Below are 27,105 nucleotides of genomic sequence, written 5' to 3'. Positions count from 1 at the left end.
AGAGAATAGAATAAATGAGTAGGAAACGCACTTTGCTGTTGTGAAAACTTGATGTGGTTTTGTGCTAAAGTACCTCTGAATTGTAGGTTTTTTTTTTTTTTTTTTTTTAACTTTGGCTCTGGTAAGAAAATTAAAGCATAATGTAAGTGAAAATATAAGTAACAGGTTTAAGATTTCAGACTACAATAGAATTGTTTTTTGTTCAGAAAAAAATAATAAATCGTATATTGAAATATATATATATTCTTCTAATGAGTTTTTGACTCTTTGTACAAATAAAAAAATTACTACCTCAATTTGATGGGTAAAAAACGTATTTTTTCTTTTCTTTTTTTTTTTTTTTTTTTTTTTGCAAAAAAAAAAGCTTATCACATTTTTACTACATTTGAAAAGCTACGCTTAAAAAAAGAGCATAGTTCAATTTATTTTGTATTTTAACCGTGCTGTTAAATGATGAACACGTGCTGCCATCTAAGTTATAACGGTTCAAGCAGCCTGCGGTAACAAATTGTAAAAATTTTCAAAAATACAAACATTTCTCTTCAATATCTTATCCTTATGAATTATTTCTGTAACCTGTTTTTGGTTCCTAAGCGAGATTTTCCTCAACTCTTGATCGATTTCTTTGACTTACAACTTATTTTAAAGCTTATCGTGCAGGCTACTGACGAAAAATAGACCCACGGTCTAAAAATCGTTTTTTTTCGGGCAAAAAACCTGTTTTAAAGAACCAGAATGAGGTTTTGGGTTAAATTTATAACTTTAACTTGCACTGTAACCGACAGAGCTAAATGGCTTGATCGGCAGAGCGTTCGACTGGTAACCAGGAGAATGCGTGTTCGGGCCCCATGTTCGTGCCAATCTGCATCGAAGAATTAGAGAAATTTCGCGCATTACGTGAACACTGAATAACAAGTATGAGGAAATAGAGGAGATGGAAACGCGCCTTGCGATTATGAAAACTTGATGCAATATGGAGCTAAAATGATTCTTAATTTTAAGGTTTTTTTTTTTGAGGCTTCGGCTCCGGTAAGAAAATTAAAGCATAATGTAAGCGAAAATATAAGTATCAGGTTTAAGATTTCAGACTACAATGGAATTGTTTTTTGTTCAGAAAAATATAATAAATCGTATATTGAAATATAGATTTTCTTCAAATGAGTTTTTGATTCTTTGTACAAATAAAAAAATTACTACCTCAATTTGAAGTGTAATATATATATTTTTTCTTCTTTTTGCAAAAAAACCAAATAGCCTATTATCACATTTTTACTACATTCGAAAAGCTACGCTTAAAAAAGAACTTAGTTCAAAATATTTTGTATTTTAACCGTGCTGTTAAATGATGAACACGTGCTGCCATCTATGCCATAACGGTTCAAGCAGCCTGCGACAACAAATTGTAAAAATTTTCAAAAATAAAAACACTTCTCTTCAATATCTTATCTTATATACTATTATTTCCGTGGATTATTTTTCTGTCAGTATGCGAGATCTTTCTTATCTCCTTGAAGAAATCCCCCCCCCCCCCCATTTAAAAACTTATCAGGCCGGGTAATAACGAAAATAGACTTTCGATCTAAAACTCAAGTTTTCGGACACGCCCCTTGCTGTTGCAAATCTTTAATGCAGCATGTACTTCTTATGCAATTTTTTTTAAAGCAAAGTTCTAATACAATTTTCCAATTCTTTGTGTCGCTTTTGGCAAGAAAAAAAAATACCTGTGTTTTCTTTAAAAAAAAAAACAAAGAAACAAACAAAGTTTAAAAGCACTGGACTTAGTGGTTCGGTTAAATTAATAAGTTTTTTCGGTATAGCGTTCGGCTATAAAGTATCTGAATTTCGGGCTAGCTCGGGCTGTCCAAGATAATAGCAAATTTACATTAACATTATGCATTACATGTACTCATAACATACAACAGATAACACACGTAATAAAAAAAATGCAGTGGGAATGCTGCTTGGTGTTTTGACTAATTTATGCAGGCTACAGTCATCATTCAGATAAGGTGAACTGTTAATAGACGGGTGTTCAAGACCACTAAGCATAATGTTAGCATAAAAAAAGTATTAGATATACCTCAAGGGATTCCTTTTTGTGCAGAAAAACATTTTCATTGTGTGTTAAAATGTAGATTTTTCTAATAGCAGTGTTCGAACTTTTGTACAAATGAAAAAATACTACTCCAAATTAAAACTACGAGTTTCACACATAGTAAATCTTTAATTATTTATTCGAATACGATATAAAACATTAAAATATTATCAACTTCATTAGTAAGAAATCATTTTCTACTCCTCTGCTTTCGGCTGAAAAAAAAAAAAAAAATTGTTAATCAGAATGGCGCCAGTTCAAATCCGTGCCAATAAATATATCTTTAATGTTTCTTTTTTTTTCCGTCAGATGCTCACATGGGCAGAACTGTATTTGCCACAACCTATTTTTTCACACGCAAAAATTACTGCTTTTTTCACCAGTCACTCAGCCACACTTTTAATGATATTTATATTTGCATTGAAAATAAGTACAACCAAAAGGTGAGCGATGATCAAGTTATCACAATGTTGTATTTAACGAGGTTTTGTTACTGATGTCTTCAAATTACATGCCATTTCTTGTGCGCTTACTTTTTTCGGTTTTTCTTCATAATATTCTTTCTTTGAAATTTTTAAAGAGCGAAATGCCTTATGAAACAATTCAAAGTACAGTGCGGAGTTCCGCACGGGTCGACTAGTCTGAGAATATTACACAAGCCCAGTCGACTTCTCTCCAAATGCGATGCTGAAGACATCATTACAAACAAGCAGAACGCTGACTTGTAGACAATGGGATGTACAAAACAAGCTGACGGGTGTCTAATATTACTGCAGTCAAACGTCTGGTTACAGTTTTTCGGGATATTTGCTTGCTTGTAGCAGCACGAAGCTGCTTTGCTAACTCAGTAGCTGTGTTGCGCTGGTTTCTTTTCGTTGCTAGCACTAAGTACCAATCTTCTGCTGACGTCATATTGGGTACACGACCTCCCTCGTGACATCTGCTATACATTCCATTTGTTTGAAATGATTTCCAAACTCTCAAAACAACCCTTTGGCTCACATCAAACTCCCTGGCAACATCTAATTCTTTCTGCTCGTCTTCGATGTTGCCAACCACGCGGCCACATATAAAATCATTTAAGGGACGTCGGGAAGACATACTGAAAAATGCAAGTTCATCAAATGGTTCTTTCCGTCAAACTTTGCTTTTGAACAGCAATGGTCATCACGCGCCCAATCCTTTATATCGCTTATCAGCCCTATCACGTGAACAGCAAACTTTGTGAGTCTAAAATTCGCATACTCACAACACGTCTTACTGTGTCCCAAACTTATGCTAATTTCCATATTTCCTTGCCTTCCATTTTGTAATTGCTAACGCTGATATTGCCATCCGACCTTAGCAATCGTCCACCAGTGTATAAAGGTATTTTGGAATAAAAAGCGTTTTCATTTTAAGCTAAATGATTCCAAAGAAGATTATTTCAAAACGACTTTCAAAGCTAACTAAATTTAGATGTAACATATAACAATATCTTGATTTTATTCATTTCTTTTTATAATTTCATCTTGGGGGGGGGAGAGGGTGAAGCCAGAATGTAAGGAAATTAAATTCCTGCTACTACTACTTGAGGAATGTTATGGCTACACTAAATTATTCTCTTATCAAATACTCCACGTTATGCCTGTATTTCGTTAACCTACAATTGTTAAAATTTAAATTGCAGTGAACTGGTTATACGCGGGCGAATTATCCATGCATTAAAAAAAAGGCTAACTACTCGGATTTTTTTATTCCATTTTTTTTTTTTTTTTTTTTTTTTTTTTTTTTTGGCATCAAGCTGTTCTACAGATCAAGCTAAAATTTCAAAGGAACTTCTGGGGGACAATCCACATTCCCAATTGTTCCTCTTCCTTCAAGATATTGACTTTTCGTCCTTAATTTACTGTTTGTCCCTTTGTTGTTGCCTTTGTCCGGTCTTTGTTTTGCTACATATATGGATTTTTTTTTTCTAAAATTGTTTTCCAGTTTATTCTTTTGAATGCCTTTTCAAAATTGAAAACTTCGTCCTTGTGTTTATTTCGGCAATTATTTTCTAAATTCCAGAAGTTTTATGTCCCTTATAGTTCAAGTGCTTTTACACTTTTAGCATTTTTTCACTCTTTTAAAACTTCCTAACTATCGTTTGGCGCAGTATAGCCTATTACGACTCTTGCGCTATTAAAACTTATAGAATCAACCAACCAAAAAGATATGGAACCACTTCCAATATCCTTGAATTGCCAAGATAAAAAAAAATAGCAGTGTCGTGTTAAATGTATTAGTAAACTAACAGAGCCGACGTCGAGAGCCCACTTCAATGTCAGTCTACTTGGAAATTAGAAGCCCGGCTTGAAATCAGTGTAGTTATTTTTTTATGTTTTGTAGAAGAGCGGACTCGGCGACCAAATTAGAAAGGACCCACCTTGGATCTCGGAAACCCTGTGTATATACAAAATGAATAAATACCTTTGTGTCTTTAAGAACGTTGTATTTCCTACTGTTTTAGATGTATATTGTTAGGGAAATGGATTTTCGTGGGAGCACTTAATAATAGTTTACTATTCATATTATATATTCTTCAAATTAGGAGTAGTGTTACGACTTTAGACCTTCGAGGCATGGCTGCGTAGTCGGAGTCAGAATCGTGGAGTGGGAATCGAACTGATTTTGGGGTAAAGGAAACGGAGTTGGGAGTCGAAGGTTTTAAAATTATAAGAATTGGTGTTGAAGTCGGACATTTACACTCAGAGTCCGCAACTCTGCCAGTGTAGCGAAATCAGAGTTGGAGTCGGACTGACTTTGAAGTAAAGTAGTCGGAGTTTGGAGTCGAAGGTTTTAAAATTATAAGAGTAGACGTTAGAGTCGGTCATTTTCCCCTCAGAGTCCTCAACTCTGCAGTGCTGTGGAATCAGAGTTGGTGTGGAGCCGACTTTGGGATAAGGGAGTCGGAGCATGTTTCATCCATTTTCCCTCCGGCTCCGCAGCCCTTCTTATAGGGAGTATACAGTCATTTAAGCTAATTTCAAACCAAACAGATGGAATTTGCCCCACTTCATGTTTTTATTGCATTCGACTTCAACAGAAATTGTCGAACAGCCATTTCTGAACACCAATCTGTAAAAACTTCAATGTCAGATTTCTATTTTTATTTTACAGAAAAAATTACCAACACAGCACACAGTTTATTATACAATCTAAAGCAAAAGTTATTGGAGGAGGGTGAACTGCAGTCTCTGTATACTGTAGCTTTGCAAGAATTGTAGACAAGACATTTGATAATCGCTTGTAGTTCTGCCTAAGCTTTGACAATTTTTGCTGAAATGTCCTGAGGAAGGTATCAAGCTCTTACTATAAGCACATCTAAGTTTTCTAGAAAGATTTCTGCTTCATTCTAAAATCATGAATGACTTTTATAGGGAAGGGCATGTGAATTTCAGGAGAGTTAATTAGTTTTAGCGAGGAAACTTTCCGTTTTTCTTCCCTGATATGAGAAATTAGGCTTATCAGCCGCCTACTTTTTTCCAGGAACGTTTCTTAATTTCTTTACAGAGTAGATTAGTTCAACTTTGAATCCGGAAGCTAAAATTTCGAAAATTTTAAAAATAAGGAATATTATAATCGTTTACTATTTTAGTTCTTTATTCAAAAGAACATATACAAAATATTTTGCTTTTGCACGAGCCCTCTTCAGAATTTTTTTCCTATTAAACTTTTTCACTCTGACACATTATTCGTCAAAATCTTGTCACAAGCAACGCCGTGCTTTACTAATAAATTTATATTTTTGACTTGCAGACATCATCTCCCAGACAGCCCACCGGACTCTGGGTCAGAGCCACCTTTTTCTCCTCCGAATGAAGGTACGTTTAAGAAAATTCTTCTACTTCTTTCAAAACGAGGTTTTTAAAGTGATATTTGATGATAAAAAGCGCTTAGCGTAAAAACCCGAGATAAAACCTTTCTTTGAAAAAAAAAATAATAAGGGAGATACAAAAAACATTTTACGCTCTTCTCATTTCATTCTCCCAAAAGATTTTTTTTCCTTGTTTGAACAATATTCGGTGAACGACTTCATTTTCTTTTCATTTTTCTTCTTTTCTTCTTTTTTTTTTTAAAAAAATTGGAAATGTACTGTAAAAACCAAAGGTGCCTAACAGGTGGAGCTCTTCACCCTAGAGCGGAAAATCGGTTCTTTGAGGTGCAATAGAGGCTACAAAATATGGTTACGGATTGAATAATTTCGTAATGTCTTTTAAGTTTCCTTCTGAATGGTACAAAAACTGAAAGTAAGATATTAAATAACTAAAGCGAACCAGTTAGAGAAATTTGTAAACATTTTTTAAGTTCACCCATGCATCTACGAAAAATAAAGAAAAAGAAAGCGAAGAAGAGAAAACGAATTATGATGCATAATAAATGATTCTTCAAGTATACTTATTTCCAACGGTATGGCAATGAAGGAATTGTACAAATTATATTTAAAACTCCAATTATATATTCAAAGATTATAAGTATTTATAGCGACATGAAATGCATACCAAGTACATATTTCATGCAAAATTATAGTTTTTTATATCAACGGTTTATTAAGAGCGCCGGGCAATAAAATAGGTTCACGTATATCTTAGAAGAAAACTATAATTAAAAAAAAAGTCACGTTTATATTTGGGGAAAACTTTGGAAACACTCAATATTATTTTTATCAGTGAACTGGAAATAGGGATTGTCAACTTTTCTGCAATATAAATCTACTTCAATAGAAAACTCTTTCCGATGTAATAGTACTTGGATTAACTAGTTAATATTACTGTTAAACTCATTCGCATCTTTAAAGATATTTTTGGTTCATTAACATAGAAAAAATATTGAGCCCAAAACATCGATATTAGGAAAAACATCGACCGGCATACATCGATGATTTGACAAAAACATCAAAGATAAAGCTCATTCGAAAAAAGAAAAAAAAAGGGGGGAAACCGGTTACAGTAGCATGCAAGGTAAAAACAAGAAAAAATTAACAAAGCAAGATTTTCTAGACAATAACATCCTAAGAAGGTAACCAAACTCTGTAAAAACATATCAATCTCGCTCTTACCGCTTGTACTTCCAAAGAGAAAATGAACTCCTTCAAGGTCAGGTCTTATCAAATCAGAGACAGACTTGTCGTAAAAACATAAGACAACTCTGAATTTTCATTTTTCAGACCCGAAGCTAAGGTGTCCGTCCATCGACATCCTCCATCGTCATCACCATCTTCATCATCTGTCCACCGAAATGTCCGTCCACCCCTCTGCTACCCTCAGCAACGGCATGAAGCATCCCTACCTCGGTTACTGCCATTCCTTGCCTCTGAAGCACATTCCTGAAGCGTCCATTTCTTCGTCCACGTCACCCACGTCGTCATCATCTTCACCTCATCACATTCGTCATCACTCGGTAACAAACATGATTCTCCAATAGTGTTTCTTTGTTTGTTTGGCATGCATTTGTTTAAGTGAGTAAACTTTGATTAAAAGATCGATATCCGTTATGTTTCTTTTGCAAGATGGAACTCCTGACTATCCGTGCGTGTTTTTGTCGTAGTCCGTTGTATCTCTGATAGTCTTTGGAGTATTAGTGGTGAGGGGCACACCGTTGAGAAGTCACGCGAGTGTCATTGTGACCTGGCAAAAAATTCCTTAGTCCGCAAATTTTGTCTGACGTTTCGGCAAAAATATCATCATTTCACGAAATTCGGAGTTCCATTCGGGAAAATTTTGTAGTCTCATTCCACAAAATTATCATCATTCGGCGAAATTTGGAGTTCCATTCGGCGGATTGAGAATTTCCGCTCTCCCAAAAATTTAAGTTCGTTTTACCCCTGTTAGTAGTTCATAGCAGTTTGCGAACCTTCTATACAACTGAAAAAAGATTGTTTTCTAATCATTCAATATCTTAAGCTACAAATTTCCTTCCCATCTTGTAGCTTAGGTTGAACTGCAAGTTCATCCGAACAACTCATTGACGACTCCACAGATTGGGGTTTGAAGGTTTTTGGCTTATCAATATGGAGAGCTGATATGCTTGTCGCATTAGAACTTTAGACATAAACCTTACAGAGAAGTTGAATAGATCTTCACACTGCATAGTAACTAAAAATATTTTTGCGCTCTGGATGCCGTAACGGAATTGCTCGGTGTTTGCTTACGATAATGTCGTATTTATTTGCCGTTTTAAGTAACTAGTTTACTATCAAATTATTTTACAAAATGAAAGAAAGAAAAAAAAACAGAACTTCCTTCTATTTGTTATGCAATAATATTGTTAGGTTATCAATAAAAGTTTATAATTTTTATCGGTTTTTAGTATGAGAGAAACACAACTAATACTTCCCAACATGAGTCTTGTTTCTCAACGTAAGTCATACTTCGCAGCTAACACGGAAAAGTAAAAACCTAAACGGTCGAATATTGGCACTGTAGGTAGCAAATACATTTAAAAAGGAAAAAGGAGGGGGGGGGCGATATCATTTCGTCAATGTCCATGAACGCAAAAGTTGACTTTGGAACAAACCACTTTTTGGATGTAGACATGTAGAATATGATTATATTCAAATGTAGTTCAGCTACTAAAAAAAAGAAAAAAAATATATTAATTTTGTAAAACAAAGGAATTTCTTAAAGACATTTCTTCGAAATAGCTTTATTTTCTTTAAAAAAAGGTGTAACACTGTAATATTTCCTATAGCCAGTGCCAGGAAGTCCATTACCCATTCACTCCGCTCATTCAACTTCGATGCCTGTGATTGCTCCAGGTTCAACGCAGTCTCTAGCAGGCCAACTGTTGACACAGATTCCACAGTCCATGATGTCTCCGTTCGTCGGGAACTCCTTACATCAACAGTTGGTTGCTCCCAATGGAGCGCATCTTGGCCACATCTATGCTGGGTAAGAAATTTATCAGCCTTTGACTTGCCTGATTCAACTTGAGTGAGTGTGGCTATAAATACCGACGTCGTGACGTCACAATGTACCCCAGTAACAGAAATAACGCGTCTCGAAAAATTGAAAAAACGTAAAAATTTATTGATTTCGAATCCAAATTTAATTCCCTTTCTTTCCCTGGACTAATAGGGGATCTAGGTGGCTCGAATGACTGAAAGTACGGGTTAAACCAAAAAACCTATTATTGAATCAAGGTACATAAACAAACCACAGTATACACTAAGAATGGTGTCGTTTCCAAAATTTTAAAAGTACTTTTTTCTGAAACGGCATGCTTAAAAATATAGGATATGACCATTTTTGAAATAATTTGTTCAAGTTTAATATTTTTAAAAAAAAACTTAAATCGGTGCGCTTTCTTTTTTACGTTTCTGTCGTGTAACATCACAAATGATGAAATGCCATTCAGTGTTGCCATTCACGGAGAAAAATATTTGATTCGCATCTTTACTCACGTGTATTGGCAATGATATGGTTGATAGCAAGCGTAGAGCGCAATATTTAATTCGCTTCTTGATTATCATGACGTGGAAAGGTGGTAGAAAAATGCGCCAAATTGCATCATTTGTGACGTCATAAAGACCACGCCTTGTTTGAAAAATCGGACATTTTAAAAAGTTAATTAAAAAATAACTTTCGGGAAAATGAAAGTATTTTCTGGGTCCATGTTATTTTTTTTTACTCATTCTATCAATTTCAGTAACTAAAAATAGTATTTTTGACTGAAGGAAACAACCCCATTGCATTTTGAAATCAAGAGAGTGAAATATAAAACTACATAAGAGACAGTTACAAGAAAACAAAATCCGTGCCTTAAAAAAATACATGATTGCGCTAATTTGCCTTTTATTTCTAGAGTGTATATCTAAATGGCTGTCCGATTTAATAGAATCTATAAATAAGGCTTTACTGTATTTATTAACTATAACGAATAATCTAAAATGAGTTCAAAGTATATATTGGTTTGTATTTCACTTAGTCGCAATTATTATAAACCATAACAGATAATCTAGAATGTACAGATAACAGTTAATCAAAAATAATAATAGTTATTTTTAACACGCTTTTATTAGCTTCACCTGTATGTATGTATGTATCTTGTAACGGAATCTTGCAGCTCAAATTTCGCCCACTTCCTGCGATCGGATTCTTTTGAAATTTGGCACGCGACCTCAGACCGGATGACAATGCAATATTCTATAATTAAATTAATTAATTAACTCTTTTAATTGTCAGTTTCCTCCAATTTCAATCAATATTTTGGCATAAATCCAACAATGTGAAAAAGGAAAATTTAAAAAAATACATTAAAAAATGCTCGCAAAAATTATTCAAAAATATCTACAAAAACCTTTAATTTTTCTGCATCAGATAAAATTTGTTCCAATGTTCCAAGGTAATTACACTGTTAAAACTACAGGTTGCATTTGGCACTTTTCGAGGGTGAAAAGCTTGTTCACCAGCGGCACTCTTTACGGTGCCGAAATTGCACCCTTAACACGGGCGAAAAACCGGCACCCTTCACCCAGCGTGCACCGCGGTGAAAAACGGAACCCTATGGCAGAACATTGGCACCCTCTGTTTTCTGTTGCTGAGCACCCCCCCCCCCCTCGGTTTTGTGTGCATTTCCGTAAACAATTGTATACATTATTATTTATTGTTTTGAGTTATAAAAAGCTAAGTCTTGGTACATTTTCCACATTGAATAGTTCTGAAAATGATTAAAACTTGTACTTTAAGGCATTTGATCACATTTCAACTTTCGAACATGGTTTAAAAGTGTTCATGACTTAAATTTGTCTGCCGTGCACTAATTTTCGTACATCCACTTGGATTGCTCAGTAATTTTAATATGTTATTGACATTTACTGCAGCACGATCGTACCGAAAATGAAGAACGTAGGTACTATTTGTAAATCATTTACACGAGCAATAAATATTCAATTATGTTGCAATCATGGAAAAATAAAACCTTTCATCACGTTCGAAATTTTAATCAAAGAGCACCATATTAGTACGTACGTATATATGATTCGACATTTGAATATCCGTAAAGAATATAAAAGAACAAAAGTCTTTCGATAAATTAAAAGCCAAAACAAATTCTAACGAGTTATTCATTCTTACTATTACTAGAGTGACGAAAAAAGTTCAGTCATTCGCTTTAAGCAATAACGCCGAGGAAAGCTAGTTAACTTAGACACGAGATAATAAATAAATAAAAAAAAAAAAAAAATCGAGACGGAGAAGAAATTTCTTTTTCTCAATCCGCTTTCCTTTTTTTTTTTCGTGCTTTTATGTTTTTGCTATTTGCATCATCGTAATTAGAGTTTCCGTTCACTTGCTGAGTGCATCACATTGCTAGCAATGAATCTCTTAGTTAAAAATCCACAAGATTGTTGATAATACAAGCAAGTAAAACCACATAGTCAAAATTAATAGTTGAAATAACTTTTCAAATATCATCTAATTAAGGCGTTTTGATTATTAAATGTTACTTATCCGGTGCTGATAGCTATTTTTAGGTAAAATTTATGCATGATAGGAATAGCAAATGTATATAACGGCTAACTGAAGAATCAACGTACCTTTGAAACAATTTTAAATATGTTCGAAAGCCTTAAAAGCTACACTATGATCAAATGCATGTACTTACGCGAAACTTTGAAGAGTAAATCGCAGAAACTTATAAGTTTTAATCCAATTTCGTATTTCATTCAATGGGAAAGTGCATGTGCGTAGTTATTCTTGCGTCCGCCATTGATTGTGGTTGAATGATGTTAGAGCGGAGAGCGCATGCGCCAGCGTTTCACCCATGCATTTGGGAGGTCCGTTTTCACATTTATTAGCGTCATTCACCTTGATCACACTTCCTAGCCTCTACTGCACCCTGAGGCCCGGTGTTTTCACCCCAGGGAGCCAAATAGTTAGTCAAAGGCACCCGTAGTTTTGACAGTGTAGAACATGAAATATAATTGTTTTTTACTAATTTCATGCAAAAATTTAGGTGAGCCTTCAATTGCTGATCAGACCATTGTTGAACAAAACTTTTATTCAAATGCATCTCAAATTTTCAAATATAAATATGATTTCCGCAAACATACATCGATGACTCACAGTAGCTTCCCATCGGAGTGCCCTTGTCTTAAATTTAAGATAATACATCGCACTCGTTTTATAAATAATTTCGTCGCCTGATCATTCTCCAACGTAAGACTAAAAAACAGAAAAATAAAATAATAGTTTAAAAAACTAAAAAAACACGCTTTTATAGCAAAATGAACTAAAAAGTGAAAAATAATCTTTGGATGATAGTAGTTGACCAATCACTTAATTTTAATGTAATATAAAAAAGCGTGGGGGGCTTCTTCTCAGTTGTCTTGAATTTCTTCCATCTGTTGTCCAAGCAAAAATGTAAATAGACAGCACCCCACGGTTTTTTGTACTACATTAAAATTAAGTGATTGGTCAACTACTATCATCCAAAGATTATTTTTCACTTTTTAGTTCATTTTGCTATAAAAGCGTGTTTTTTCAGTTTTTTAAACTATTATTTTATTGTTTATGAACTGTTCAGTGAATAGAGTAAATTTGGGATCCGGATGCTCAATGCGAACCATTGTCTCATGTTCATCGAACATTCGTTTCAGGAATGTAGAATTCCTTTGCTAAAGAGATTCGTTTGAGGAATGAGGAGTTTATGAAAATTTGTCGATTAGTTTCAGAAATGAGAAGATCCTTTATGAAAATCTGTCGATTCGTTTGAGGAATGAGAAGCTTCTTTATGAAAATTTGTCGATTAGTTTCAGAAATGAGAAGTTCCTCTATGAAAATTTGTCGATTCGTTTGAGGAATGAGAAGTTTCTTTATGAAAATTTTTCCATTTATTTCAGGAATGAGTTTTTTTATGAAAAATTTCCAACTCGTTTCAGGCATAATGTATTCTTTTATGAAAATTTGTCGATTTGTTTCAGGAATGAGGAGCTCCTTTATGAAAACTTGTCGAGTCCGGTTACTTCGACAACGTCTACCAGCAAGAAGCGTAAGTTACCGGAATCTCCCAAAACGCCAAGAAGTCATGCCTACGGTGCTGTGCAGATCAAGACAGAGCCTAGTGAGTAGGCATTTTCTCTTTCGTTATCTTCTTTATCTTTACTAATAATAAAGCTGAAAGTCTCTCTGTCCGGAGGATATCTGGATGTCTGTAGAATGTCTGGATGTCTGGATCTCTGTGACGCGCATAGCGCCTAGACCATTCGGCCGCTTTTCATGAAATTTGGCACAAAGTAAGTTTGTAGCATGGGGGTGTGCACCTCGAAGCGATTTTCTGAAAATTCTATGTGGTTCTTTTTCTCTTCCAATTTTAAGAACAAAAATATCATAAGATGGACGGGTAAATTACGAAATTATCATAAAGTGGAACCGTAACATGGGTACAAGCCAATTGGCGAGAAAATTCACCACACATTATTTGTAAATATACAGACGAACCAAAAGACCTTTTAATTTTTCTATTACGGGCAAAGCCGTGCGAGTACCACTAGTTTCGTAATAAAAGTAGCATAAATGAAAATAATTTGATCATTTTATTCGACATTTCATAAATGCTTGCACTTTTTTTCGTGTACGTCTGTTTCTCAAGGACTTTCAGTGATGGTTAGAATTATAAGGACAACAGAAAATTGCCCAGAAAAGAAATATATTTTTGAAATATTTCAGTGAAATTGGTGCATAAACTGCAGTTTTAAGCTAGAAATCATTATGGTATACAGAGCATTTGGAAACACAAAATATAAATGCTTTGCCATGATTAATTTAAAAAATGCCATTGTTAAAACTGGACAGATTATAAGGACAACGAATGTTTTGCTCTGGAAAACCCTAGTAATTAATAATTTCCACTGTTTTTACTTCCTTTTACAAAAAAGGAAGTATTGTATTCGCGAAAAAATTTTCACTCAAAAATCGACCTTAATTTCCATTTTGCTCACCCCCGAATGAATGTAGAGTTTTTTTCGACTCGACCACACGTGGATCGCCTAAGAATGCATAGACAGGCGAGCTATCCATTTTGACAATTCCCGAGTTAGTTACAACAAGTTTTCTCGTGGCGTGCGTATGTGCGTATGTATGTCGCATAACTCAAGAACGGTATGTCCTAGAAAGTTGAAATTTGATACGTAGGCTCCTAGTGGGGTCTAGTTGTGCAGCTCCTCCTTTGGTTGCATTCGGGTGTTTCTAAGCAGGTCTTTTACCCCTTTTTTGGGGGGGGGGGAAATCATTGTTAATTTCGATGTAAACTCAAGTGGTGTTACAATTTGGCGGATACTTGGCGATATATCGCCAGTCTTTTGGTCGCCAAGTTTTGTCGCCAACTTGGCGACAAATTTTGCTTTTTTTTAAAATCTGGTTTCAATTTGGCCACTGTTAGTGATATTCAGAGAGTAAGCTATTGAATCACATTAAAATTACCAATAATGGGAAAACGACATTAAATTGGAGTAAAAGGAAGTCATGTGAGGCACACATCAGCTTGTTTCAATCTCTTTTATGTGTCTTGGCGTCATGGAAGTTAAAGAACGTTCTTATAAATTTTTATTCTGTTTTTCTCAGTGTAGAAATTGAGTTATTTCTTGATTCTCATACCATTTTCTCATACTTCGGGTACCATAATGCTCACCCATAACTTACATTAAACTGAGGTAGAGATTTTTGTCCTGCCAATAAAGTAAATTCACAAAATTAGCTTCAAGCCATGATTTTGAAGTTTTAAAAACATGTAATTAGGCATTATCGTGCTAGAACAAATTGTCTCCACTCGTAATTAACGGCGTTTTTTGTTAAAAAATATTTCTTAGTACATTATTATTACTCTCATAATTCATTCAGCCCTGCACAAAAAATATTTGAGTAGTTTCCGTTCGTTTCAAATTTTCCTCAGACCATAACTTAGCCACATCCAAATGTACGCTTTGAGAGATTTTTTTTTCCTTCATAGAGATCGCGCGTATCAGAAGTAGCAAAAACCATCTAGTCCATCCTAATCAAACTTTTTCTCATCAGAAAATATTACATTATTCCACCTTTTGCCTATAATAATTGATTTTTGGCACGCTCAACACTTGTTATCTTATGAACTTTTGTAAGAATCGGCCATGACTAGTAATTGCAATACCGGTATACCGGGAGACCGAATACTGGTATTTCGAGCAGTTTTGCAATTTCATAATACCGGTATTTGCCGAGGTAAAGTACCGGTATTTTCAATATTAGCTGAAAATAATAAATAGTTTAAATTAAAGAATTTTCTCTCTATTTAACTTATTAAATATCTACTTATATTTTAAATGCACATTTCTTTTTTCCAAGGTACAGAACCAAAGTCAATCCATTGATGTAAAAATTTTTCTTCAAAAGCAGGAACTAATAAAATATCATTAAACAAAAGTAGCAGAAAGATTGCAAAAAGATTTTTTCATTACTAGATGGTGAGATAAATTGCATTTTCATGCGCTTTTGAGCACCATGTTTTTTTTTTTTTTTTTTTTTTTTTTGAGCAATCACGATTGCTTATTGCTCATTTTCCATATATTTCCCTCTGTGTCCATCCCTGATCTTTCTTTCCGTTTCCTTCCATGGTTCCTTCCACTGTCCTTCCATTCCTTCCTTCCATTCTTCCTCCATTTCCTGTCTATTCCTTCCTCCTGGACACTCAGTTGGATTCAGGATCAAAGGTCAGGTCAGATTTTTATATATATTTTTATTTTTATTTTATTTATTTTTTTATTTTTTTCCCCTGATCACTCACTTTCCCTTTTGTGAAAGTTAATTTTGAGAGTAATTTAGGATGCATTTGTCCTATGAGCAATTTATTCCAACCATCAATTGCAGTAATACTTAATGATTTGTCTCAACTGGACTTTTTTTGTTAGCATAACAAATGGTAATTTGTTGTCATCAGTATTATCTGTCAGTAGCATTGTCTCACTATTTGGCTGTACACTTGGCAAGATAATGTTTAGAAATTATAAAGTATCTTGAAAATTTGCATAGAAGTAAAGCATAATCAGTTGAAACATATTTTCATCCATTTGCACAATTATAATTGTAAAGAATTTTGAAAAGAAAGCGAAAACGAATAAGAAAAACAAACTAACGAGATCAAGTTTATTCAAGTTTATCGTAAATTTTCAACCAAAGGGCTAATAAAAAGCAAACACAAACCTCTCCTGCTCAAGAGAAAATGATGTTAATATTGGAAAAGTATCGTCTCACGGAAAAAAATTGCAACTAGTTGTAAATTAAAAAAATAATAACAATACACACAATACAAAAGAAACACACACACAAAGGAATTTACCCAAAAATAATACGCATACAATTAGAGGAGGTGTATTGTGCAATCTTAACAGTACCACCGACCTGCGTGAATTCAGAAAGAGTATTTTTAACTGTAGGAAAGTTGAGCCCTAAAATGAGTCAATAGATGCAATATGTTTTTAAGATTTTCGATTTTTCCTTCTTTTTATATTTGTTTACCAATACGTTTTCATAAATAATACAATTTTTGTACAAAATTATGAAGCGTGGCAATGAAACAATATATTTTAAGCATTTTTTGAAAAAATTCAAATACCAGTATTGATACCGGAATTCCGGGTATTACGTTTTAAAAATACCGAATACCGGTATTGAATTTTTGGTCGAGTATTGCAATCCCTAGTCATGACATTAGTTTCTTATAATGAAAATTTTTCTCTTGTAAAACATGTTGAACAGTTCGAGCACTGCATCGTAACTTGAATTCCCATCTAATATAGTATCTTGATGCTTTTTTTAGAGCCGGCTCGTCTTATTTTTTTTCTTTCACACGTACAGAAATATGAAGATTTCTCACCTGTTTGTTTTTGTCTACTTTATTTGCCGGGATTTTTATGGAAGCTCTAAATGACCGATCTCTATCTATTCAGATTTGCTACTATGTTTGACGACGTGAAAAGCCGTGAAATTTTTAAAGCAACCCCTTTTCTTTTCTAAAATTCTTTAAGATTAGTACCTAGCTGCATGACTAAAAATAGAGTATGACCTCTCTAATCACTTACTAAGATTTATATCGCTGTGTAGTGCAGTGTGCAAAACAAAACAACATGCAAATTTTGCTTTTTAAAACACAAATCTAATTGTTCATATAATTTTGTCCATATCGTTCATATGTCTAAATTCAAGTTTCATTCTACGAATACTAAATTCCTTTCTAATAAAAGTATTAAAAATTTATGTATAAAGTTTATATTAAAAACGGTATACTTCATTTACCATTCGTTTCCAGTCATAAAATTTTCATAACTTTCCGAAAAAATGCAGCCAAGATTTGAGGGTTTTTCTTTTGTCCTTACTGTTTTGACCACCACTAAATTCCTACGTTTATTTTTCTGTTATGCCTTTAGAAATGAAAACTTCTGACGATTCTAAAGCAAAATTGTACCTTACGTTAATGAAGTTACCAAAGCACGTAAGATATTTATCGTGCTTAAAAGTAATACTAATATTTATTATCTGAGAGTAAATTTGCTCGTTCAGGAGGAACAGTATTTACATAGTTGTGTGAATTATATACGAAGCTGTTAAATTTGAAATTAAAACTAATTTCAGATATCAGATTAGAACTTTGATAAAGATTCTTAATTTGAGTTTGATCTAGAGTTTTTAACTTAAAAGTGAAAAATCCCTTTTTGAATTCGAAGCCAGTATATATACGATAGCTGGAAAAGAGCTGAAAAACTTGGAGTTCTCAGGAACGTATGTCTAAAAACCCCCAAATTTTCAATTTCTACTCACATTTTTTAAATGAAATTAAAAATAAAGAATTTGATGCTATATTTAAAGAGTGTTTTGTGCTTCCTGCAGAATTTGCCAGTTCTAGATTTTATTGGTCATTAAAAAGTTTAACTAACACATTCATCCGGAGAACTGTAATCGTATCCTCAAACCCTCAAAAGTAATGCCCTGGTTAACCCCAGTGAATCAAATTGTCAGTTAATTTCTCTTCTCCACAATGTCTTCCTCTTTGATCGGTTACTGTTTTGCTGTTGACGATTTGCGTCTGTCGTTTACCAAATGCGTGTGAACCTACGTACTACGTAGGTTTTATACAGGGATATCTGCGAAAAGGGAATCATGGCTCGCACAGATTGTTAAATTGAATTTTTTCAGGGAGGGGGGCCGTTTTTAGGTAAATTTTCTTTAATGGCGAACTCTTGTTCTTTGTAATAATTGAGCGGTTGCACCACCAATCCACCAAGGGCGCGCGATGGTGCACGCCCTCGATACTAATCGTCCTTGGGAGGAGCTTACTCTGCAAACTCTTTTTTCTTTCTCCTCTTTAGTTTGATTACTCATCAGTTGCTGTATTAGTTGAATAGAGCTTGAAAATACTGTGCGCGCCAGTTTCTAACTGCTGTTCATCATTGCAGAGTTCCTAATCCTTCATAATGAACTTCGCACATCATACTTTAGTTTTTTTTATCATTTATTTATTTATTTATTACCTTTATTTATTTATTTGCATTTCACATCAGCAGTTTTAAATGTGACACATTTAAAATTGCAAGAAAATTAGTAGAAGTAGAGTATGAAATTTAACGAGTCAGTGCCCACTCTTCTGTTAGCGTCTGAAAGCCATTGTAAAATGGGTTACATGTAGGCCCAAAACACGTGTAAACAATTTTTTTTAATCAATTCCACAGTTTCTTTTCTTTTTAAATTTAACTTCAAATTTAATTACTTTGAGGTCAATGAGCTCTGGGTAAAATTTCTTTGTCACAACAGTTCACATATTTGCAGTATTAACTGTCACTTGTTTTTTTCATGAAAACATTATCTCTTTACGTAAATTTTAAAGTAATGAGTTTAAATTTTAATGTTAATTTAGAAATTAATGAGATGTGATGATGTTTTCTAGGCGCTCCTTCACCAGACCCATCTACATCAGTGCTGCCATCTAGCGACGATGATTACAACTTCGAACTAAGTGCCGCGGACGCCAATGCTCTGTTCGTCGATTCCAGTTATCAGTGCATCCGATTTCAAGCATTTCAACAAAACACTTGGGCTCAACTCCTAGACAAAGATATGAAGGAAATGTAAGACTTTTTGTTTCATATTTTCCCAAACATGTCAGTTAAACACCATGAGTTGAGAGGCATGGATTTTCTTACGGTATATTTCAGAGAACATGCATCAAGCAACAAGGCGACGGAGTTAGAATCGGACTGATTTTGGGGTAAAGGAATAGGAATCTTTAAAATTTTAGGGACTGGAACCATTCATCATCCCTCCGAGTCCACTGCTCTGCCATTGACTGCTTTTGAGCTACTGGAATCGGAGTCAGAGTCTAAATGGTTTTGGGTTAATGGAGCTGGAATCAAAAGCTTTAACATTTTAGGAGTCGGGGTCAGAGTTTCTCATTTTCCTTCCTATTCCGCATCCTTGCAACAAACAAGACGTTATTTTCTCTATATTCATATATCAAGTTAAACAATCAAGTTCCCGAAACACAGGAATATCCCTTGGTTTCAAAAGTTGTAGAGATCTGAAAAGATAATGTGCTTAAAAAGAGGGTGCATATCAATCGTAATAGACTGCCATCACTCCAGACTGCAATCGTTGGGTAAAGATTTGGCACTCCAAAGACATGTAATAAGACTTTTTATTTCCTGTGAAACGTGTAGTTTTCTCCCTTCATAAGCAAAAATGCTTCAAAAAATTGTGTGGTTATTCAGCTTTTAGTCTCGAGAATGTATAGGTAAAACAGTATAAATAATAAAAAGAGACCCTCGGCAATGGTTTAGTACGATGGATTTCAACAGAGCATAAACAACCTACAGTGCTGGCCAAATTATTAGACTAAAGAGGTTTTTTTTTTTTGTACACTATTTGTACTAAAATAATATTTATTTTACTGTTAAAGTACAGTACATACTGTACACTGGTTATTACGTTAGTTTAGCATAATTTAATTTTTGCAGGTGGCAGCACTGTCTGCTTTGTTTATGTTCTTTGTTTATCTAGCTACCAGGAACATAACCTCAATCAGCTTAAACAGTTCACTAGTTCTTTTATTACTTTTATTAGTGTGTTCTTTTATATTTAAAGTTAGCTTTAGGTAATTAGTGAGTGTGTATGTGAGTATATATAACAGTGAGTATAAACAATTTTTTACCTCCTTTTTTTAAAAAGTTAAGAAATGGTGTAAAGCTTGTGAAAAGTATATTCCAAAAAGACTTAAAATGCTCATCAAGAACAAGGGAATGCATACTAAATATTAGATAATTATTTCACTGTTCGTTAATGTGTCTATAGTTATGTAATCAGAATTTGCTTTCAAAACAGTCTTAGTCTAATAATTTGGCCAGCACTGTATAAGATCCCTCTGACACTATGACTGGTTCATTTAAAGTTTTTATCATGACTCGTGCCGCAAACTTACAAGCACTTTTGTTCAAGTGTTTTTAGTTTTAGTTTAATATGTAAAAATTCAACTCATACTTTATTCAAGAAAAAAATACCTAAATAAATATGTAAATATGAACAAAATTGCAGTAACTACGTGACCTTAAGTTTTCGCCACTAGTATACATGTGCAAGCATGCATACACAGAGGCGTAGGAACTTTGTAGAAGTAGGGGGGCTGGGACACATTATGAGAAGTGTCTGGTATGTAAGGGGCAGAAGCAGTGGCCCCTTAAAATAATTGGGGGGGGGGACTTTAATTTTTTTTTCTACATATGAAATTAGCTTCGAAGCTTCCATCTCTTTTTTATCTTGTATCAATTGTTTGTGGAGAGAATGAGGTGATAAAACTTCTGGTTTAGAAAGAAGGTCAGTCAGTACTCGATGATGAGCACGTAGAAATAGAGGAGTTTCGGGGATCCTCCCCCGGAAATTTTTCAGAATTCTTGTTCTAAAAACGAATTTTTAGGCGATCTTTGGTAATGTTGAGGGGAGAAAAGTTTTGAATAACTTCCCTGAAAATTTTTCGAAATTAATGTCTTAAAAACGCGATTGTATACCATATTTGTTGACTTTAGTGAAAATACGACTCGAAGGATTGTCCTCGATCGATTTTTCGAATCGATTTACATCTCCCGCCCAATATTTCGATTTTGAAGTCTTAAACGTAATTGTAGACAACCTTCAAAGATGTCAGAGGAAAAGACTGTACTAGGGCTCTACTTTGGAAACTTTTAAACTTGAAGTCCTACTAGAGAGCGTTTTTCAATGGTGTTATCAGAAAAAGTTCAGAGATTCCTTCTCGTTATTTTTTTCGAAATTGTTATATTTGTTGGCGTTAGGGGCCCAGCAATTTTTTTTAAATTGAAGTCCCAAACGGAACATTACATAATCTCCCATGTTGTTGGATGGCAAGATATCGAGGGTAATCGATTCTCTCCGGTAATTTTCAGGGAGTCGGAGTCTTGAAAACAAAATTTGAGGTGCTCTGTAATAATTTTGGAGGAAAGGAGAGGCTTCGACAGCGTAGCATTTAGAAGAATTTCTTATTTTCTGAGAACTAGAAAAAGGCGAATAGATGAAACAGGTGGGCGGAGAAACAGAACGTTGAAAATGTGTTAAAATGAAATTTTCGTTATATATTATATTGTTCAGATAAGCTTTTGTAAAAGTCTTTGATAGAAACTATAAAATATTAATATAATAATATTGTTCGGATTTTTTTTCTGCAATAGTTGATGAAAAGTAACAATTTTGTCATGAAAATATAGCTGTAAGTGACGAAAAAACCGTAATTTAGAAAGCAAAAAAACAAGAATAATTGTAACTTCGTAAAGTGCAATCTGAGGCGTCAGATAACTTAAAATGAGATAAGTTTTTGGAAAGTTGAAATTATTTGAACAAGTACAAACAACCTTAGCAATCTTTTTTAGTTATGTCTGGAGCACCCATGCTATTCATATTTAAATGCCAAACTGACTCATCACCCCCAGTTTGCTAGAACACTTAATCTTTTGTTCCAGAATTATAAAGAAATTAGCCCAAAAATCAAAAATAGGATGTTTTTTCTAATTTGTGTGGTCTTAAAAATGTATTCTAGATGATCTTTGTTAATGCTAGGGTGGAAAGTGGCCTGGGAGCGTTTTCCTCGGCATTTTTCGAAATTGAAACTTGAAAAATTTTATATTTTTTCTCTAATTACGTTAAGGAGGTTGGTATTTTAGGGTTCTTCCTGGAAATTTTTCAAAATTGTTGTTCTGAAAACGCAGTTTTAGACATTATTCGGAGATGATAATTAGAGGAGAAATCCGCCCCCCCCCCCAGAAATTTGTCGAAAATGAACAATCTAAGAAACGCAGCTGTGTGCCATCTTTGATATCGTTATGAAGACTGGAAATTTTTCCAAATTGGAGCTCCAAAAACAATTTTATTTGACTTTTAATGATGTTAGGGGTGAGTTTTCGGGTGCTTTACCCCAGTAATTATTTGAAAGGTAAGACCTTAAACGAAATTTAATATTATTTTAAATTATATTGGCGGAGGTGGAGGGGCTGAAGCTCATTCATAAAATTTTCGAAGTTAGTTATCAAAACGCAGTTTTAGATGATAGTTGGCTATGTTACTGGGAGGAGAGGTTCGGGATCCGTCTTCAGCAATTTTCCGATAGTGAAATTCCAGAAACGCAATTTTAGATGACTAGTTGACCCACGCGAAGCATTCGAGTACAAAGGAAGAATTTCCTGACTTCAATGCAACCTCGAGATGCTATATACCAAAGCAATTCGTAGTAAAGCAGCAAAATAAATTGAAATTTATCCTTCTGCAAAGTCAAACTTCGATTTACCCTCTTAAAATCAATGTTTTGTTTCCTGATTTTAACAACAACAGATGTACAGCTTAGAATTTTGCGTATTAGTAGAAACTTGGATTAAAATTCTGCTAAAAAACAAAAACCCATTAAAACGATATTTTTCGGCCCAGATTTGAGCCCCCACCCTTTCCCTCATTAGCACGCTGCTTTATCCAACCAAGCCAATGTGTCTTCGCTCTCAGGTGCTATTCATTTCCAAAATTATTTGAGTGGTTTGGTTTTTCCATAATGAAATTTTCAATTTCTAGCCTTATATTTTTATTTGTTTGAAATACAAGCGTTTCCGGCCCCCGTCAATAATAATAATAATAATGAATTTTTTGGTAGTTCAGACTTATCTTAGTTTTTACACTTTCATTTGTTTTAGATGTCATGTCTCCAGAACATCGCGATAAAATTTTCGTTTAATTTCGCCTTTTGTATTTAAACACTTAGAACTGGCACACTAGCAGTGGTGTGACTAGTCATGACATTTTTAAATCTCGCCTTACTCTGTTTCAACTTTTTCTCTAATTAAAATGTATTTTGGTGGCACATATATTTTTCTCTACTTAATCACTATTTTCATGATGATATTTTTACAAAAAAAAGAAAAAGAAAAAAAAAGAAATTTAAAAATGCCGGCAGCCCCTATGAAGTTATGTTTATTTACGTTTTCATTTTTTACTTGACTGACGCTTGTCATAGATTTGTACTAAACACTGAATACTTTCTTTTCGTTAAAAAATGTTCGAAACGTTCGTATCAGCGCTCCTCAGAGGTAAATCATAATGCATAACCTTGCTTGGATGTTCCTAAATAATATTCAGAGATTGCATTTGCTTTCAAATTTTGCAGAAAAAGCTCTTTTCAACACTTTTATTCTATTTGTTCACTTATCATTTCTATTACATGTTCTTAAAATCGTAAAGGTTTCCTTTCTGCTTTTTTTTTTTTTCATTACTAATATGAAATTAGTGACGCCATTTCTGAAAAACTGGGCGGCCGGGGGTAGCAAAACCTTTCTTGGTGATGGCTCTGGTGCCCCCCCCCCCAAAAAAAAAATGTTTGGTTATGCTACGCCTCTGACTGGTACTGATTTTCGCAGGCCGCGGAGTAGAGTCCACTTTCCCACATTTCGACAATCAAGAGTGTTTAAACAGTGAAAAAAAAAGGTGAAGGTGAATTCAAGTGCACTGACCACTCCGCCTGCTCACTGCTTTTGCTTCTCATTGGGTAGAAATTCCGAAATTCCCCAAAAAAGGCAGATCACATTTTTGAAATCAGGTTTGAGGTAAACAATGTACGGCAAAAAGCAGCAGTGCAAGAATTTTCCGGGGGAGCTAAGCCGGTCTGAAATATTCCAGGGAGAGCTCAAGCTCCCTCAGCTCCCCCCGTTCCGACGCCTATGTGCATACACATATGAGGCAGTGAGAAGCAAATGGATGAAAGTGAACATTCTCAAGTTTTGTGTAAAACAGGTTTAAAGTTGCGATCCGGGTAGGCTTTCATTGAAAAGGTTTTCTAAATCATGCTGTATAACACAGCACGTACCAGGGCTACTAGTACTATGTCTTACCTTAGGACAAAGGAGAGGTTCACCTACCATTTGTACTGGTCATCTCCAAATTTTTAATTTTGCCACTTGCATCCCATTGCTTCTCACTGCCTCATATGTATAATCTGACCACGGATTGTATGGAAAGACAAACATCCGTTTTACAGCTGGAAATGGACGAACCTATTATTTTTTTAGCGATGCCAGCTTTTACAGAAGCAGAGTCTCATTCAAATGAGAGGAATAACGGCATCAAATTTTTACTTTCCCCCCTCGTTCAGATCGAGTCTTCTTCTCTGGAAGTTTGAAAATTCCATACAATCCGAGGTTTGACAGTACGCTCTATTTAAAATGCATCAAATATTGAAATGACTCTAAATATTGACTTCATTTTAGCTCCTCTCCTAACTTCCGCGTGGATGCCGACAAGGGCTTTAACTACAGCAACGCCGACGAATCTTTCGTCTGCCAGAAGAAGAATCATTTTCAAGTGACCGTGCATGTGCAGCCGCTAGCCGAAGCACACTTTGCACAGACACCTGATGGCCCGAAAGCGATCGAAAAATTCGCTCTTCACTTCCATGGAGTAAAAGTAAGAATGCGAAGTATGCTACGTAATTATCACTTGAGGTGGTAGTTTTTACTCCCACCCTCACTACGAATGTTCCTTTCCATCTTTGTGCTGTAAAAAAAAATGTTTCTTACTGTTTTTGTAAATCTGTATCAAAAATATAAAAGAATATCATATGTAATGGATTAGAAGCGCTAGTACATGGTCTTCCTCAAGAAATCCCTAGCGGCAGTTCTAAATACAAATAAATGTAAACGTAAGGTATAACATGTTTTCATAAGCTTTTGTCAGAAATGCAACTTGTTAAGCCCGGCTTGTGTCAAGTCCGGTTATAGGAATATCGGATAAAAAAACATCCCGTTTAATATAGTAAAATTTCAGAGTGCTAAACCGTTGATGTGTGTTATTTTTATCTCGGATAATGGATTATCCCGCTTGTTAGAATAATTTTGCGTGACAAATTGCCTATTCCACCAGTTTAGCTAAAATGATTTATCTAGTCCATAATCGGTTTGATCCACTTTAGCTCAGAACGCGCCATATAATAAGAGCTCTAAGTGTTTTGTGTTGAATGAGGCGTTCAAACCTGAAGTGAATCAAGTCCTACTATACATGGACTTGATCCATTTTATACTAGACTACCTAGTTTATACTTCGGCATGCTTCACATGTTTTTCATTGCCTAACTTTTCATGGACGTTTTCTTCACTCTTTTGACATACTGAATGGAAAAGTGCATGAGTGAGCATGAAACACAGCTTCATAAATTTAAGATTTTATTTGATATCAAACTTCATCTAACTCGAACATTAAGAAATAACGAAAAAAAAACTTCGTACTGAAAAATCCGATGAAAAAAACGTTAATAATAAACAAAAGTCACAAATTATTGCATACAAGTATTTCGGGGATTACGTGAAGCCCTTTTGTCAACACAGAAGGCTTGAGATTATGGATGAAAAACCAACTGGTAAAAGCAGTGTTCAATGTTCTTATGTCCTAAGCCCACGTCTTATACCATTGAAAATGGATTACTGTAACCCAAAACGCCTGTACACAAAAATTTACAAATTTTGAGCTACGCTGTTTTTTATCAGTTTAAATAGCATTTTAACTTTTACTATTTTACTTCAATCCTACTATTGTATTTAATATTAGTGGTACCCGCACGGCTTTGCACGTAATAGAAAATTAAAAGGTCTTTTGGTTTGCCTGTATATTTACAAATAATGTACGGTGGATTTTCTCGCCAATTGGCTTGCGCCTATGTAACGGTTCCACGTAATGATAATTTCGGAATTTACTCGACCATCTTATGATAATTTTGCTCTGGAAAATGTTTTAAAAATTGGATTAGAAAAATAACCGCATCGAATTTTTGAAAAATCGCTACGAGGTGCACACCCCCATGCTACAAACTAACTTTGTGCCAAATATCATGAAAATTGGCCGAATGGTCTAGGCGCTATGGGCATCACAGAGATCCTGACACACAGACAGAGATCCTGACAGACAGAGAGAGATCCGGACAGAGAGACTTTCAGCTTTATTATTAGTAAAGAAAGTAATTGATTTTCAATATTTTGTGCATCACAATTTCACTGGTATTGAAAACACACGGGTAACACAACTCCTTCTTTGGGGTATTAGATGCGTCATGTAAAGGGACTGTCACATCAAGCTTTCATACTTGTAGTAGACGCAGTCTGAGTTGTGGTGGGAATACTGCATGAGAACTGGTGTGTATACAAAGCAGTATGCGTGCCATTTGCAGTAGTTGCGATAGCGTGGCGCTGTGAGCATCGTCATGTGTTGTGCAGGAGCGTATTCAAAATGATGTTTTTTTTCTCACTACTAATCAGCAGGAGTTTCGCATACGTTTCCAATTTGGGAGACATGATTCTGTTCCAAATGGGAAAAAAATCATGTTTGGGTATTAAACTTAAGAGCCACGTGTACTGCACCGAAAACAAGAAGGCTCCGCCGAACTCAAACCTTTAGAATCCAGAAAAAAGAAACACGTGTGAGAGCTTTCATCCAGGAAGCCACAAT

At 34.7% G+C, this 27,105-nt stretch overlaps 1 protein-coding gene across 1 annotated transcript in view; it reads left to right on the top strand.

Annotated features, from left to right (window-relative positions):
- Positions 1-27,105, top strand: part of LOC129220552 (myelin regulatory factor-like) — a 73,084-nt gene that overhangs the window by 15,891 nt on the left and 30,088 nt on the right. Inside the window, exons 4-9 of the mRNA XM_054854983.1 lie at positions 5,876-5,940; positions 7,284-7,505; positions 8,811-9,006; positions 13,038-13,177; positions 19,025-19,205; positions 24,879-25,074. Of these exons, the coding sequence (XP_054710958.1) occupies positions 5,876-5,940; positions 7,284-7,505; positions 8,811-9,006; positions 13,038-13,177; positions 19,025-19,205; positions 24,879-25,074 (1,000 nt within the window). The remainder of the gene's footprint in view (positions 1-5,875; positions 5,941-7,283; positions 7,506-8,810; positions 9,007-13,037; positions 13,178-19,024; positions 19,206-24,878; positions 25,075-27,105) is intronic.

Source organism: Uloborus diversus, chromosome 4 (genome assembly GCF_026930045.1).
Source record: "Uloborus diversus isolate 005 chromosome 4, Udiv.v.3.1, whole genome shotgun sequence".
Taxonomy (NCBI): Eukaryota; Metazoa; Arthropoda; class Arachnida; order Araneae; family Uloboridae; genus Uloborus; species Uloborus diversus.
The sequence above is the reverse complement of the archived record's forward strand: the minus strand, read 5'-3'. Positions and strand labels throughout refer to the sequence as shown.